Genomic DNA, 17,354 nt, shown 5'->3' on the forward strand with positions numbered 1-17,354 from the left:
CGAGAATTCTCTACTAAGACGAAACGCGCGTCTGACGTACGAAATTATAAACCTGGTACTTTTGATAACTATTTGATATTTTTAGTATATTACTTTTTTCTTTAAGTATAACCAGAGACCAAATGACACAGAAATTAACAATAATAGGTCACCGTTCTGCCGTCAGACATGAGCAAAGCCTTAACCGCACAATCAGCTACAAAAGGTCTCGAAATTACATTGTGAAACAATTTAAACGAACGGCTTAATTTAGGTAAATAAAATGAACGAAAAACAAATATGTTACACATAAACAAACGACACACATTGTATATTGGTTAATTTGTAAATAAAACCTAATAACATATAACATGTATAATATAAAAATGTTTCATCAAATGTCATATTTCAAGCCAAAACAACAGCTTGCGGTGAAACAAAACGATATTTAAAACTGTGTAACACATGCTAACTTACTCCGCTGATGTCATTAGCATAGCATATTATTTTTCTGTGAAATCTTCATTAGGATATTGGGTTTATTTTTAACTTGAGTTTTAATTCTATACTCTTTGTAATTGTAGATTGTTTTGTTATTTGATATTCGTTAAAATAAATTGTACAAACATTTTATAATGGCAAGGCTAACCTTGTAATATTAATTAAAAAATATTGAATATTCTAAAATAGTTTGTTAAATCGAATATATGTTCATAAAAAATATACATTGATACTAACAGATATTTAAAACTGTGAATAGTGTAACCTGCTAACTTTTATCCGAAAATGTAATCAAAATGACATAATATTTTCCTCTGAAATCTACATCAGTATATTGGATTTATTCTAGACATGAATTTTAATTCTATTGAACTCTTTGTAATTGTTGAGACTGTTTTGAAATTTGATATTCGTTAAAATAAATGATCTGTACAAACATTTTTTTTATGAAATGTCAAACGTTCATATATTCACAACAACACAACACTTAAATAGTAATTGTTTGTAAAATCGAGTGTATGTCCATAAAAATATAAATATTTTAAAAAATCAATCTAATTGGTCATGACATAGAAGATATATATGCATAATACATAAATAAGTTGTTCGAGAAATAATTTTGTCTTAAAATATATAGATGTTCATCAAAATAAATAAATGCTTATAAAATTAAAAGAAATATGTGTTTATAGAACTAATTAATTTGTCATCAAATAGCAAAATGTATACATACATGTTTCAATACTAAAGGATTTAATGACTTTTTAAAGGATTTTATTGGTTTATAAACTAGACTATTTAATGGACCATTTTGATTTAACAAATTATAAAACAAAAAATATACAAATTGAAGAAAATTTTCATGTAGTTAATTTTGTTTTGTAGTGGAATAAAATCGTACAGAAAAAAACCATTAACATCGAGAAACTTCTGTTGAAGATATACACAGTGAAGATTTAGAGCTTACTGATTGCATATTACATTATCTATTGTTAATGATCATTTGATGAACTTAATATTTCTTTGATAATTTTTGCTTTCTTTCACATCTATATGCTTTGATTGAATAATTCTGTCAACTGTATTGTTTTGGTGTTATTTTTTTGGAGTAAAAAAAGATCGCATAAGAGCCAATAAATATATTCAGTATTAAGCTGGATAACATTGAGACATTTCATATTTCATCACCGCGGCTATTTAGTTCGGTGTAGGTGTTACAAATTACCATAACGTCCCAGGAGTATAATTTTTATATTAATAATTTGCATATTTGAACTTTTATTTTGAAGAGGATGATTAATAGGCTGTCTCTTTATCTTCAGATAATTATAGACAGATTATTTGAAGAGGGTACTGAAAGGTCGTGTTATTATACCATGGAGGTGTTGTAGAATTTAATGTCCAATTAGATGGTTAATTTATGATAATTAATAGTCTAATGAGCGTAATTAAGGCATATTATATTAAAGTAGCTTTAAATGTCATCATTGCATGCTTGCATATGTTCATTCGGCCTCATTTTTGACATTTGACATTTTGACAATAACAGTTTGTTTTTTTAATTTTTAGACATCCCGTAACGTTACCATATGTAAACATTAATTTTGTGAACTTCTACTTGCAATCTTTAAAAAAATCAAAAGTTAATGAATACAAGTCAACACTTGTATTTTTTGTCTATCTGATGAGTTAGGCCTTTTTCAACTGATTTTTATAGTTCGTTCTTATGTTGTACTTGTACTGTTATACATGTTATACCACTATTCCAGGTAAGGGGGGTTGCGATCCCGCTAAAATGGTTAACCCCGCCACATTATTTATGTATGTGCCTGTCCCGAGCCTGTAATTCACTGGTTGTCTTTTATTTATGTGTTACATGTTTGTTTTTCGTTCATTTTTTACATAAATAAAGCCGTTAGTTTTCTCGTTTGAATTGTTTTCCATCATTCAAAATATGCATCTCATTATTCAAAATTGGCTAACATGTTTAACCCCGCCACATTATTTATGTATGTGCCTGTCCCAAGTCAGGAGCCTGTAATTCATTGGTTGTCGTTTGTTTATGTGGAACATATTTGTTTTTCGCTATTTTTTAACATAAATAAGGCTGTTAGTTTTCTCGTTTGAATTGTTTTACATTGTCTTATCGGGGCCTTTTATAGCTGACTATGCGGGGCTTTGTTCATTGTTGAAGGCCGTACGGTGACCTATAGTTGTTAATGTTTGTGTCATTTTGGTCTTCTTTTGGGTAGTTGTCTCATTGGCATTCATACCACATCTTCTTTTTTTTTTTATATAATACAGCATTTCCAAAGAAACTGTCACTTGGATAATTTAACGGGAAAGATGAAGCTGCACTTATTTGCAAATTTAAAAAATCCATCAAAATTGAGATTGTTGATACTGGAGGCGTTAGATGGAGGTCAATAGGCTAAAGATAAAGAGTAGATGATAATGAGGTGCTTACATAGAAAGAATAGAAAACAGTGGACAAAAAGCTTCAACATGTTCAAGAATAGAGAAAAAGAGCAAAAAACTAAAGAATACAAAAATAAAAAAACCCATCCAGACTCTCATATATCTATAACCGTTTTCCAGATTATTTCTTGTCTTTGGAATGTTTGTTTTTATTTTAATTAACTAACCAAAAAAATGTATGCCTTTCTTTGTGCATGTGTCTTTTATATGTCTGAAAGTATATTTTCTCAAATATTGCCGAGAGCAAAACAAATGGCTGAGTATTTGTTTCTAACATTTATTCTGTACTTTTTTTAAATCTTTTTTTTGATTTGCTACAAAATGGAAGAAATGTCAGATATAAGGGGAAATAACTCAGATATTAGGCGAGATAAGTCAGTGGTTTTCGTAAAATAATGTGTTGTGAATTTACCGCTATTGTAATAAAGCATGCAAACTAAATAAGTGACCTTAGTTTCTCCTTTTCTTATCGGAAAGCATCTTTTAATAGCTATCTTCTTATATCTTATCTTTCAATTCTAGGCTACAGTTTTTATTTATCTAAAAAAATAGATATTTACAAAAGCTGACAATTCTTCCACAATCCGAAGACAGAAATAAATGCCATGTTACCCATACTTTTTACTCTATTTGGAAAAAGACATGATATATATCACATCTCGACGAATTATTAAAAAAATCTATGTATTTTAATTTTGACCACCCCTTCCATTATAACTTAACAATGTGAACCCTTGTTAAGTACAATAATGCCAAAAATTGCTCATCTTAAAATTAAATGCTTCTTATTTGTGATGAACTTTTATATTTGAATTAAAGTGACGAATTATAACATTTATTTCAAATTTTGGAATGATTAGATCTAATAGAAAGGGTCATTTAAAAGTATTTTTCTCCATTATTAGATATAATGACAATCCACCTCCGCTGTGACCACTGTATATAAACTTGGGATAGTAACTGATCATCATAACAGGGATAAAGTGACACACCAAACATCAAAGATATACAGACAGAGCAAAATTCGTACAAGGTATTTGATATTTTTTTTCATATGCACACGTTAGCTTTGGTTGCTTTTATTTTCTATTTAATTATCCTTGAAAATGAAATTAAACAAGTTTTACAACTGACAGCAAGAACTTCGTACAACGTTGTTGGTAACTAGTCACTTATGAAATATCTAACTCACAATTCATAATTTAAACAGCTGTTTGAACAAACTAATATTTGAATATGAAAGAGTCCAAATTTTCTTTTTCATAACATATTTTAACAATTTTACACATTCCAATGATATTGAAATTGTCTGTTGACGACAACCTAAAAAATACATGGTCGTGTAAAATCGACATCTTTTCACTTTGCTTGTTATTGCATGAGAATCACAAAGGGTACCACATCTGGGTCAGAATCTGCTCACACATATGGAGCACCTGCTCAGTCTTCAGATTTTTATGTTGTGTTTTGTTACTGTTGTTTTTTCGACAAGGCGTTCTTGGACTATTTTTGATTAATGACACTGCTTTTCCGTTCGATACTCTTCGACTGAACTAAACAAAGATGAAGTAATTCGTATCTTATGTACAATTAACATACCTCCTTATTTATATTCTTCCATCTTGTATTTTCAGAAAATGAAAACCCTTTTAGTTTTGACCACACTTGTGATAGTAGGAAACTGTCTACTGGAAGATATTTTGGGGAACATCTCGTCAAATAAAAGATCGGTAAGTAGTATATTGACAACTAACAGATTTGAATGTGAAGAACCAAGAAATTTGTTGAATTGATAAATAAAAAAAGTAGTGCTGTACGAGTTTTGTCAGCAAAAACTGATTCGTCTTCTTTTCCAATTTGAAATGTCGTAAAAATATACATTGTACATTAAATGTGTAATAATGTTTTGTTTGTTATCATCTACTTAGTAGATTCTTAACAAGTTTGAGTATTCGAAGCGTACATTGTAATGTTGTCTTCTTACCATGCTTGTTATTTTTAAACATGATTTTCTTTTATAAGTTCAAACGAACATAAGATAAGCGTAATGACTGTCGATTAAAACAAAACATTGATAAAATGCAAATGCAGGAATGATACACACATTATAAAAAGGTCTTCTACTATGAGCATTTGGTCAAGTTTTAACACTAGTGGTCATCTGTGAAATGTTTAAATAGATGTGGATATATTGTTTACTCCGGGCGCTAATGTTTCTGGAGTGTTATTTAAAAAATAATTTCTCGAGAACTGTTTAACTAGCAGTTAAAAGACAATGAGTCTTAATAGTGTGTAGTTTTCTAGAATTCGAAAGGCTCTTCTATTGGTTAGTGATTAGTTTTGGAATCGAGGCTACACGACCAATCGTTACTACAGCAATAAAGGCAAGCTAATATAAAGAACGTTGTAGATTTTAGTTTAAAATATTATAGACGATTGAATTTATATCATGAATTAAATATTTCTCCTCAGGTTCAAATGCAAACTTACACAATGTGTTTCTTTGGATTTAAGTTAATCTTTTGTGTATCGAATATGTTTACATAAGGCATACACGAAATTGTTTTTTCAAATGTCAAAATTTGTTAAAATCACTTGTAAAAAAAAATGTCACGTAAAAAAATTGATTTTGTACCTAAAATTTTCAGAATTAACTGAAAATAATATTTTTAACATAAATGTTTGCTTTTTTGTATTATGATATGTGTTTTCATAAAGATAAAAATGATCATTTGTGTATGTATTTGTTATACAGCTTCTCATGAGAAGAGGTCATGAAAGTACACTCAACTTTTTGTTTATGGTAGCTGATGATGATAGGGACGGCAATTTATCCGCTTCAGAGTTGCTTCCATATACTAAACCAAAAGACGGAATGACACCAGAGGCGAAGGCTAAAGAGACTATTAAAAAATGTGACACCAATAATGATCACCAGTGTACCAAAAGAGGTAAGTTATCGATCTTTGCCATTAAAGCAGAAGGTTTTGCATGCCACGAAACCAGGTTCAACCCACCATTTGTATCTTAAAATGCCATGTAGGGAAATGACAAATTGTTATATGATAGTTCGTTTCTGTGTGTCTTACATTTTAATGTTATGTCGAAGTTCTCTTATATTTGATGTGTTCCCCTCAGTTTTACTTTGTTTTTTATCTATCGATTTTAGAATTTCAAGCAGCGGTATACTACTGTTGCCTTTATTTGCCACAAAAAAGTCTAAATTTAAGTATTTTTGTATCAGACATCTCCAATTTTACTATTACTTTTTGTTTTAAATTCGGATTTGCTTCAAATTGGAAATCTTTTATAAACAATTGTATGATGACAGTAGATCTACGACGTTTGTCGTTTGTTTGCTGTCTCTCTGACATGTTTACATTGGCACATCAAAATCTAATTGTGAATGTAACCCGTCTTCTGATTGGATATATTGCTTTGTCTATAAGCTTATAGACATACTTTTCCATGTGTCTGCGACGTATTTTTCATTATCTACTACGGTTTAAAATGGAATTTAGAATTAAATTATAAGGAATGACCTTTACCTTTTTTCTGTCTAATTGAAATGACATTAAAAAAAGGGGTGCACACTTTTAAGAAATACTTTACGCGGATTATTGTGGTTGCATAACATTTTGTATGTTATTTCATCATAGACAGAAATGATCTTACAGTCTTTCCTAAATTATCATATAAATATCATATGCATATGCATAATAGGATTTTTTTTAAACATGAAATTCACAAATGCATTTCACGTGACTAAGAATCTTTATTTTGGCTTTTTAACATTTTTTGAATCGAGCGTCACTGATGAGTCTTTTGTAGACGAAACGCACGTCTGGTGTAGATATAAAATTTCAATCCTGATATCTATGATGAGTTTATTTTGTATCGAACGTCACAAAATTTTGGAAGAATGTAGGGGTACTTTGCACACATGTAAATATAGCATAAAATTGAGAATGGAAATGGGGAATGTGTCAAAAAGACAACAACCCGACCATAGAAAAAACAACAGCAGAAGGTCACCAACAGGTCTTCAATGTGGCCAGAAATTCCCGCACCCGGAGGCGTCCTTATTTATCATATTTATTTTCACATATGATTTATTATTAAAAAACTTGTTCAACAAGACATGACAAATGATATAACAGAAAAAAATAATTGTGAATGCCTTTAGTAAAACTTCTTGCACCAATACATATTGTATTATTTTTGAGAAAGGGAAAACATAGAGTTTGAACAACTTCCACCTCAAATTTAAATTTTCTTTTTCAGAAATGCTGACATACTTGAGAAGTGTGGAAAATTGAGGAACGATTGGCGTTTGTTGTTGTAAAAATTATATGCTTTTCTTTATTTCATATTAAAGATGATCAGACAGTATAGATGTTAATAAAAGTAAAACATTAATGCTTCTAGTTTCGAAAATAAAGTTACCCTAGGCTATTGTCAACGAGAGGCGAAAATATACCAAATTGATATTCCATCGCATATGTCGAAAATAAAAACAAAACAAAAAACACAATACAATACAATACAAACCACAAAATAGAAGTTAAAAGAACGCGAATCGCTCCTTAAACAGGGGGTGATCTCAGGTGCTCGCGAATGATTCACAGATCCTGCTTTATGTGGAACCCGCCATGTTTCTCATTTAAATACTAACCCTGTATTAAATCTAGTCTAGTAGATGACTTTCGGGGGAAAGATGGACGTTATAGATCGCTGAAAAATTTATAGCATAAACGAAAAATAGTATGGTCAATGGTTTTTTTGTCAAACTAGAGTCCGTTAGTCGGAATACGAGGAAATATGATATAAAAAAGAAGATGTGGTATGATTGCAAATGAGACATATTTCAACGTAACAGCAACCCATACATTCAATTTACAATTCCCCCCTTTCATGTATTTATTGTAACGCACTCTATTAATGTATAAAAAGGAATGCCGCGTGCATGATGTGTGCTACTTTTCCTTCCTGTGCACATAAGATCACCCCAATTGTGGGTTTTTGTTGACTTTTTAAAATCTATAAAATGATTTGTTTCATGGCGTTTTCAGTTGTGAAGTTTGAATGTGTAATTGTGTATCTTCCGCTTTTTTCCAATGCGAGTAAAACGAGAAAAAGAAACCAGTTAGACATTCGGGGTTCGTGTTGCTTATTCTTTAGTTTTCTATGTTGTGTCATGTGTACTATTGTTTGTCTGTTTTCGATTTATGACTTTGACTGTCTCTCTGTTATCTTCCGTCCCTGTTTTGAAACATCGCGTCTTCTTGGCATAAACATACAATTTTCAACAACAGACATTGGTCAATAAACTTTAATTCGCCCGGACCAAATAACACCGTCAACATTATTACAAAAGAACTAACTTCGAATCGGTGTACAAAATTTTGTTATATGACCCTTATCGCATTTAAATTTAACAGGGTTTACTTGGACTCATGGTGACCTTTAATTCTTTATCAAAAAATAAAATCATAAAAATACTGAACTCCAAGGAAAACTCCAAAATGAAAGTGTCATAAATTATGGCAAAATCAAAAGCTAAAACACACCAGGCGAATGAGTAATAACTTTCGTACTCTTGACTTGGTACAGGCATTTTCTTATATAGAAATCGATGGATTGAACCTGGGTTTTATTTGTAGCTGAACCTTTCACTTGAATGACAGTCGCATCAAATTCCATTATTCGGACAACGATGCGTGAACAAAACAAACAGACACAATAGGTAAAAATATCAAAAATAGGGCCACAGCAGTCAACATTGTGTTATCATCGTTATCACCATAAAACAAACAAGTGAAACAAATAAGCACAGAGAGGCATAAATTAAATTAACAACCTTTTTTGTTTTTTTTATTATACGTTTTTATTGATTTATGAAAAATCCTCCCTTACAGAAAAAGGACATAAGTTGTAATAATGATTTGAATTTCGCCGATAATTCGTTCAGAATGTCATTGAAGAAAACATACTTTAACATCTTTTATTGTAGTCAACTTAAACCGTATATATAGAAATAAAAAAGAAGTGATACGGTAGCAAATGAGACAAATCTCTACAAAAGACGTGACTACACAAAATATAACAATTATAGGTCACCGTACGGACTTCAAAAATTAGCATAACTTATACCGAATAGTTAATTATAAAAGTCTCCGAAACTACAAATATAACAAAATTCAAAAGAGAAAAGTAACGGCCTAGTTTATATACAAAACAATAAACAAAAAAAACAAATATAATATACAGTATCAAACAACGACATTAAATTACAGACTCGGAGCAGGCACATACATAATGTGCAGGGTTAAAAAATATTCGCTGGCGATATTTCCCCCTAACCTTGGACAGTGGTGTTACAATAAATGAATCCAAATGTGCATAATATTTTAATGGATTCATCCAACTTTAAATTGACTTTATATCACAAATTATAACATATATTGTCAATTATGCTTTAACTACATACTACACAATATTTATCGTAAATTAACAATGAACGAATAATTTGATCTGTGATACATGCATGCAAATATATAGGTAATAAAAATTATAAGGGATAAATAATTAAGATCAAAAGTAAATAAATAGGTTTAAACAAGTATGATTAAAATAAATTTTAACAATTTTTTTTTACAAAAATCATCACTTTTGAAAAAAACCTGCGGTAATTTTACACAGTCACGTGAATGAAAATAATTTTGTTGTTACGCATACTTCTTCTGTGTGTGTAAATCCTCCATTTAGGAACGCCAAGAAATGTCTTTAATATCAATAAAACTAATTCAACACTTGGTACATATAGTTTGAATTTCAACAATAACACTATACAATTAAAAACCAATTGTTCAGAGAACAATTGAAGGTCTTTCCACTAGTAAAGATCTATTTTGATATTGATATCGGAAAAATCAGTTAATAATGTTAATTCCTATGGCTTTATGATGTATTTATATGAATTTAAAGCGAAGGTCAAAATCTAGAACGTCCTATTAACCTATGACCTTGACCTCAATTTCAAGGTCATAAACCAAGGACCATAATCAAAAGACTATAGGTCTTATTTATAGTTGGTTAATGAGTTATTTCACCATACGCATATTTTAAATACAAGAGGGGAGAAAACACCCTTTTACGTTCAACGTACCCTTTCAATCAAAATTTACGTGTAACGACATGTCGCAACAAACAATGCAGTTAAAATAATTTGTCGTTATCTTATACAGTTTCTGGAAATAAGAGAGAAAAAGTTAAATTCAAAAATTAAAATATGACCTTGACCTTTGACCTTGACCTAATTTTCATTTTTTTGGACCAAGGACCTCAAATCAAAAGTTCCTAGGTCTTTAGCACTTATGGTTTACAAGATAGAAATGCATTTCACTTATATCAAATGCATAAGGAGAAATAACTCCCATATGAAGCGTTTATATCGCTTCGGTCAAATAGAACAAATCATGCGAAGGATATAACAAGCGATTTTGTAAAATAAATTTGTCGTAATCTTTTACGGTTGCGAAGGAGTTGTGCTCACAAGGAAAACAGTGTTTGGGGAGATAACTCCTACAAAGAAAAGTATTTGGTTACGCAGGGTAAATTTCAAAAGCGCATTATCTGTTCGATATTATATACGAAATATCTAAGCGACATGTTGCGAAACAAATATTTATCGCAAGAACCAAATTAGGCGGAAGGAAAAAAAATAATCAGAAGAAAAACAATAGGTCTTTCCACAGAAAAGTAGAACGACCTAATTATTGCTAGATAAAATCATCTGTACAAGTGCAAAGAACAGTATTTAAGGAGACATGAAATTCTTTTGATGTTCAAAATACGAAGAAGTGAAAGGAGTAGGTTCAGTATGGCCCCTTTTTGCCCACAAGTATAGCAGTTTTAGAAAATTGTGAAAATTTAATATTAAAGCTACAGTTTGAAAGTAAAATGCTTCTGCTACATAATTATGAGCTGTTTTTGACAATACAATGCATAAATATCGCGTTCTAGCATCATTAACTCGTGCTAAATTACTATATTCTTCAAATTTTTAGCATCTTTGTTAATTTTTTAGACAGTTTCCGTCTAAAATGAAAGTGGCCGCATTTGTATTCATTCATTATATTGAAATGTAAGTTATATTTGATAATAGTACAAAACATATATAACGTTTAAGATGAACACGGATACGGCTACATTCATTTTATACAAAAACCATCTGAAAAGTGATGTTTTTTGGCATGTTTGATAGATTTTTCGCATTTAAGCTTGAATCAGAGCGTTTTTAATGACGAAATCAGTTAAAATCTTTCACATGAACTTATCGAATCAATTGAAATAGACATTTAAGTGTTGAAAAAGTGTCCAAAAATGTTCATTAGACGAACCTGAAATCTGAGGCCAAAATCGGCCCTTACCGGACCTACTCCTTTTGTAGTAATTCCAAATAATGAAAGCTGGTATATGGACAAGATCTATGTTTTAACCAACATTTTATAACAAAAATACATTACAAATAGTATCAACAGGTCACATTAACAAGAAAGTCCTATTCGAGAATACTCACAGTTACTGACAGCTTGTAAAAAGCCAGAACCATTAATGCTATAAAAAAATCACGCATCAGAGACTAAAATCAACTAAAACACATCCCAAGGATTTAGTATTTTAGCGTAATGAACTCTTTCAACTTTTACATATCTACAAAATGTGATTTGAAGTTTTTATAAGACAAGTCAATAGTTATCTTCAGTATTTTGTCTATATTATTTTTTAAATGATTTGTAGGGTAGTTACCACATATATCAGAACCATATGATGTAATTATTTTAAAACAGTATACGGTTAAAATATTTAGTAGAATTGAGATATTTTAAACTCGGTCATATAAGACAGTGAAGTTCAAATGAGGTATAAGTTTTCTTTAGGAAACAGAGAATGTGTTGCACTTTTGGTCATGCCCACTTTGTAATGTTATACAAATACAAAATAAAATACTGTGGGACAATCATGTGGTAAAGGTTGACCTCCAATATTACTGATTCATTATAAAAAAAAGGACTTTTACGCCCAAGGTTTTATTTTTAAAACCGCATTATGACATTAATAATTATATTCCAACTCGATATACATGTGGAGTGGAAATGCGGTCTCTTTTCGTTTTTTTACTTTGTCAAATTTTTAGTTTAGTTTACAACAAAAATAGCCTTTACAGCCATTCAAACATTATGAAAGATAGTACCATTAAAACAGTTCATCCAACAGGAGTCAGATATTGACCTTTCAAACATAGTTTAAACAAACATACTGAGATATTGGACAAATAAAACCAAGTTTAAACAAATATTTGTAGTGTTATGGGTTTCAAATTATGACTAGTATCAGCAAAGACCCACTAAAACAACATCTGATACAATAGTTTAACAATTATTTAAGATATATGGATGCTATATTGGCTCGCAATAATGACGACTTCAGTATGTATACTAGATATATTTATCCTGTTGAACTTACTTTATATAAAGCTAATACTAACTATGATTACTGCCCCTTTTCTCGATCTTGGTATCTATATCCTTAACGGGAAGCTCAATACAATCATTCATGATTTATTTTAGATGGTAACGTTCCCTCAAGCGTGTTACCATGATATTTATTTCCCATAATACCTAACACAAGCAAATGGTCACAGTTTTTGCAGTCAGATAAGAAACAACATATAAAGCTCATACTTATCAAACGAAAGAAAAAAAATTTGTCATATTTAAACCAAAAAAGAAGGAGATATGGTACCTTGACTCACAGTTATTTTTATCAGAGCGACATAAAATCATCAGAACCAGTTCAACTAATCGACCGATATGAAACCATGCAACGATTTCAATCAAACAGAGCGATATGGAGTCATCAAAGCCAGTTCAATTAAAGAGAGCTATATGAAACCATCTAACCCAACCCAACAGAACAGGGCTATATGAAAACATCAAACTCAGATCAACCAAATAGAGCAATATTAAACTTTAAATCCATTTTTATCCAAACAGAGCGATATGAAACCACCAAACTCAGTTTAACCAATTAAAATGAGATGTAAAGCCACTAACCAAAGTTTTAATTCAAAAATAAAAGACAAGGAACTATAAAACCTAGTTCAACCGAATGGGCTGAGAGACGGAACTATCAAAACTAATTCAGCCAATATGACTAAGATGCGAAACCATATCATCTAGTCCTAAAAGACGGAGTGAGATGTGAAACCATAAAACTCAAGTCGACCAAATGGACTGAGATATGAATTCATTTCGACAAGTCCAACAAAAATGAGTGATATTTTGAACCATGAAACCCAATTAAATCAAACTAACTGTGATATTTAAACCATAAATTTCAATCAACCAGAGTGATATATGGAGCCATAAAACAACGTTAAACCAGACACACATATAAAGTAAACAACAAACAAAATCAAATTAAGCGGTGAGAATTGGAACCATAAAACCTGTAACTCTGTAAAATCAGCTAAACGTTTTAATTACGTTGTGTTGAGAAGGGAAAATTAAGCTTTTCAAAGATCAAAATAAAATTTTGTCAAACTGCTATATAACCTGTGTAATTTTACTGATAAAAAGGTTGGTTCAAATTTTTTGAAATTTATATATTTTTGTCAAAAAATCAAAGTAAATACTTTGTCAAAATTTTAAGAAAATTAAACGAGCCAGATTAATTTTAGTTAAAGTGTTGGGTACCACCTTAAACAAACTGACTGAGACAAATCTATTCCAATTCCACAAAACAGAGGGAGATATTTTAAAAATACAACATATCAACCGAACGGTGAGATAAATACTGGTAACCATCAAACCCAGTTAAACCAAACAAAGTAAATAAAGAAATAGAACCACAAATCGTATTAACGAAGTCTGTAATAACAGTCAAAAAATTAAAAAGAAAAGATTTGGAAACCAAATATATAAAAAGTTGTAAAGCATCAAAACTAACAAGTTAAAAAATCGTTTTAAGCCATCTTTGCATGCGTAAGATCATTGCGTGGAAATAGGAAATTGAAAGCAATATTTTATCTTAGTTATATCGTGCAAAGTGTCATTGACGTAGCAATAGGACAATTTCAATCACTTAACATATTGTAAATAAAATTGTATTTGTTAATGGCCATTCGCTGATCTTAATAATTCTTTGATAAGTTTGGGTTTCTGTTGTAAGTAGGTAGCAGGTGCCAGTGCACGTGTCCCACGAAGAAATTTGGTTATAGTAAAGCTTTGAGGTGTATTAATGCATCATATGGACTAAAAAATAAATGAATGTAAATGGTAGACAATTATCCTACACAAGTAAGTAGTTGCGTACACAGGTTTCAGATTTCCTCCACGTATGGGTCCGATCAGAAGTCTGAATTAAAGTCTACTCACTAGACGGCATCCAATCTAAGTGGGGAAAATCAGTTTCATGTTAACAAATATATCTTGAGATTTCGATGGTTAGGATAGGTACGGAGAAGGCTCTAATTCACTGATTATCATTATCTCTTGAATTTAGCCTAAAATTTTTGTCTACTACTAGCAAAATTATGAAGGTGATGATTATTTTTGTTATATTTGTATCAGAGTATCAACTGTTTTGTCTTATTTTTAAGGCATTTTTTAATTTTAAATTTTCCACGCTGAACAAACACCCAAATTTAAGGTTTTCCATATACACATATACACTCAAAAGCACGCATATATCTTAATTACTTGAAACCATACAATTTATTTGTTTTTAAGCTTGAATGAATTTACAAGAAATTCAAAACATAAATCCACGAAACTCTAAAGATTTGTTGTTAAATAACCGGTTTCTGCTTCATATACTTCTAAAGGACTATTAAATTAACTATACTGTTTCGATGTTATTTAATGGGCTATGTAGCAAATTTTGCATACAGCCATGGCTCGTTAAACTACAAATGACAAATGAAAAAAACAATGCATTTTCTCTTTTATCAACTAAAATATTGATTTGTCTTCAATATGGATTAACATTAGAATATATAGCACATAAAATCGGCGACAAGTTTTGCAAAATTTGGCTTTAAAACACAATCATATGGTCTCCGACATCATTGTGTGTCCAATAATCAAATTGTTACCTTGTTGCTTGTGAAAAACGTCAAAAATCAATATTTGACGGCCTGTAATGCAATGATATTATAATTATTTCTACGTTTTGTGGGATTTGTTTTTTCCACAAATATCACTTTCGTAAAACCGAAGTCAGTTACCTTCTTTTCATTTAGCATCATTTAAACAGAAATTTAAATATTGACAACATATAGGTTTTTTAAAGAAAAATATGTGTATTAAAAATAAAAAAATTGATGATATTGAGACAAATTTTAGAAAATTTTGTCGAATATTTTATGAGTTTTCTTTACAAATGTTTACCCATTTTGAAAGAATTCATTTAGTTATATTTCAAATGATAAATGAGATAAATGCAATATTTTCGATTTTCTTTGTAGCTTTACTGAAATCTGTGACATAGCCAATTTATTGTAATTCGGCCTTAATCTAACAGGGATGTCGAAATGGATCTAATAATGGCTGAATATTATCGTGTTTCAACAGAAGGATTTTATTGAGAGTTCTCATGTTTCAGCACCGCTGCTTTTAAGCTAGGAGTAGGTGTCTGTAGTTATCAGCAAATAGAATAATTTGATAATGTTTAATTTGAATATTAAAACGTTTTTATTTTAATTTTTTAATTTTTATTTTTAATAGTAGGATAGTTTATAAACTGGGTCAATTTAGCCCAATTTATAGTCAGATGAGTCTTATTAAAGCAAATAATATTAAAATTACATTAAATGTCACTATTGAGTGCATGTGATTTTGTACTTAGCTTGCATATTTTTTATTGGACTTCATTTGGCATGTTGACAACAACAAGTGCAATATCTGTTTTACTTTTAGACATCATACAATGTAACAATGTACCATATGATATAAAAAAAACCTTGGCTTTTAGTTGTAATCTAAAAAAAAACCACTTCAAATGTAAATCAATATTATTCAACATTGCACATTATTTCCAAATCAAACAAGTCGGAAAGTGAAGACACCGTTGCATGCTATCGCTTCGAGTCTCTTCACATGTTCTGTCAAATGAATGGTTAGATTTGTAAGCTGTTTGACGTTTTATAATTAAGTGTGTTCTTTTGTTTGTATTTATCCAAAAAAATGTATTGACTGTCATTAAAGTGAGAGGGTTAGCGCTATAGAACCAGGTTTAATCCACCATTTTCTACATTTGAAAATGCCTGTACCAAGTCAGGAATATGACACTTCTTGTCCATTCGTTTTGTTATTTGATTTTGCCATGTGAGTATGGACTTTCCGAATTGATTTTCCTCTAAGTTCAGTATTTTTGTTATTTTACTTTTTGCTGTGAATGTTACATAGAACAGCCCTGGAAAGCGTCTAAATGAAACTGTTACATGAACAATCAAACAGGACAGATTACACTAAATTAATTTGCAAATCAAAATTAAATGAAAATTGAGATTGTTTTAAAATATTTGAGGGTGTGAATGGAGGTTAACAGAAAAGAGAATAATCAACAAAAAAATAAAGAATAAAGAATAATGGGCAAAATGTATAGACAATAGAAATGATATAAATTCAAAGAATACATAAACTTTTCTATTGATAAACCCTTTGATTTGATTTTGCTGGGAAATTTGGTTTTTGCTTTCATTTTTATTTAACGAATGCATATTGTATATATAAGAAGAAGATTTGGTATGATTGTCAAAACGAAAACTGTTCACAAGGGACCAAAATGATACAACAATTAACAACTTTCTTCGACATAAGTTTTTTCCAATATTCTTCTTTATCTTAATTGTAAATTTCCCTTATATTGCCTCATAGAAAATGTAGGAGGATCTTATTATTCTAATGACATTACTTTCATGTATTCGTCTCCAATAAATCAATAAAACAGGGATATTAAAATATTATGCTTTCTTTCATGGTCGATTATAATGGAAAGGTACACCAGTCTCAGCTTATCAGCATTTATCTGTTCAATCTGTACAATTTCTAATTAATCAAACTCATTTCAGAAGTCTACATATGGTAGATTTATGTTCTTAACCATAAAAAACAACACAAAAACAAGACACAGTATCGCATGAGCATATGTCGATAAATAAATTTGAAAACTAGTCGTTTTGTCAACCTTGATTCATTAGACAAGTACAACTATATCAATAGTTATCAAAGGTACCAGGATTATAATTTAGTACACCAGACGCGCGTTTCGTCAACACAAAACTCATCAGTGACGCTCATATAAAAAAAAAAGTTATAAAGCCAAACAAG

At 30.3% G+C, this 17,354-nt stretch overlaps 1 protein-coding gene across 1 annotated transcript; it reads left to right on the plus strand.

Moving 5' to 3' along the window:
- The first annotated feature begins 3,883 nt into the window (after positions 1-3,883).
- Positions 3,884-7,377, plus strand: LOC134693217 (uncharacterized). The gene is made up of 4 exons (XM_063553956.1): positions 3,884-3,991; positions 4,593-4,688; positions 5,714-5,909; positions 7,243-7,377. The coding sequence occupies exons 2-4, from the start codon at positions 4,596-4,598 to the stop codon at positions 7,275-7,277; spliced, it is 324 nt and encodes a 107-aa protein (XP_063410026.1). The 5' UTR covers positions 3,884-3,991; positions 4,593-4,595; the 3' UTR covers positions 7,278-7,377.
- The last annotated feature ends 9,977 nt before the right edge of the window (positions 7,378-17,354 follow it).

Source organism: Mytilus trossulus, chromosome 12 (assembly GCF_036588685.1).
Source record: "Mytilus trossulus isolate FHL-02 chromosome 12, PNRI_Mtr1.1.1.hap1, whole genome shotgun sequence".
NCBI lineage: Eukaryota > Metazoa > Mollusca > Bivalvia > Mytilida > Mytilidae > Mytilus > Mytilus trossulus.

Bases quoted from the DNA above. Each gene is read 5' to 3' on its own strand.
- LOC134693217 (XM_063553956.1), top strand. From the start codon at position 4,596: ATGAAAACCCTTTTAGTTTTGACCACACTTGTGATAGTAGGAAACTGT. The intron at 4,689-5,713 runs GTAAGTAGTATA...TTTGTTATACAG, and splicing joins TCTCGTCAAATAAAAGATCG to CTTCTCATGAGAAGAGGTCA. The intron at 5,910-7,242 runs GTAAGTTATCGA...TTTCTTTTTCAG, and splicing joins TCACCAGTGTACCAAAAGAG to AAATGCTGACATACTTGAGA.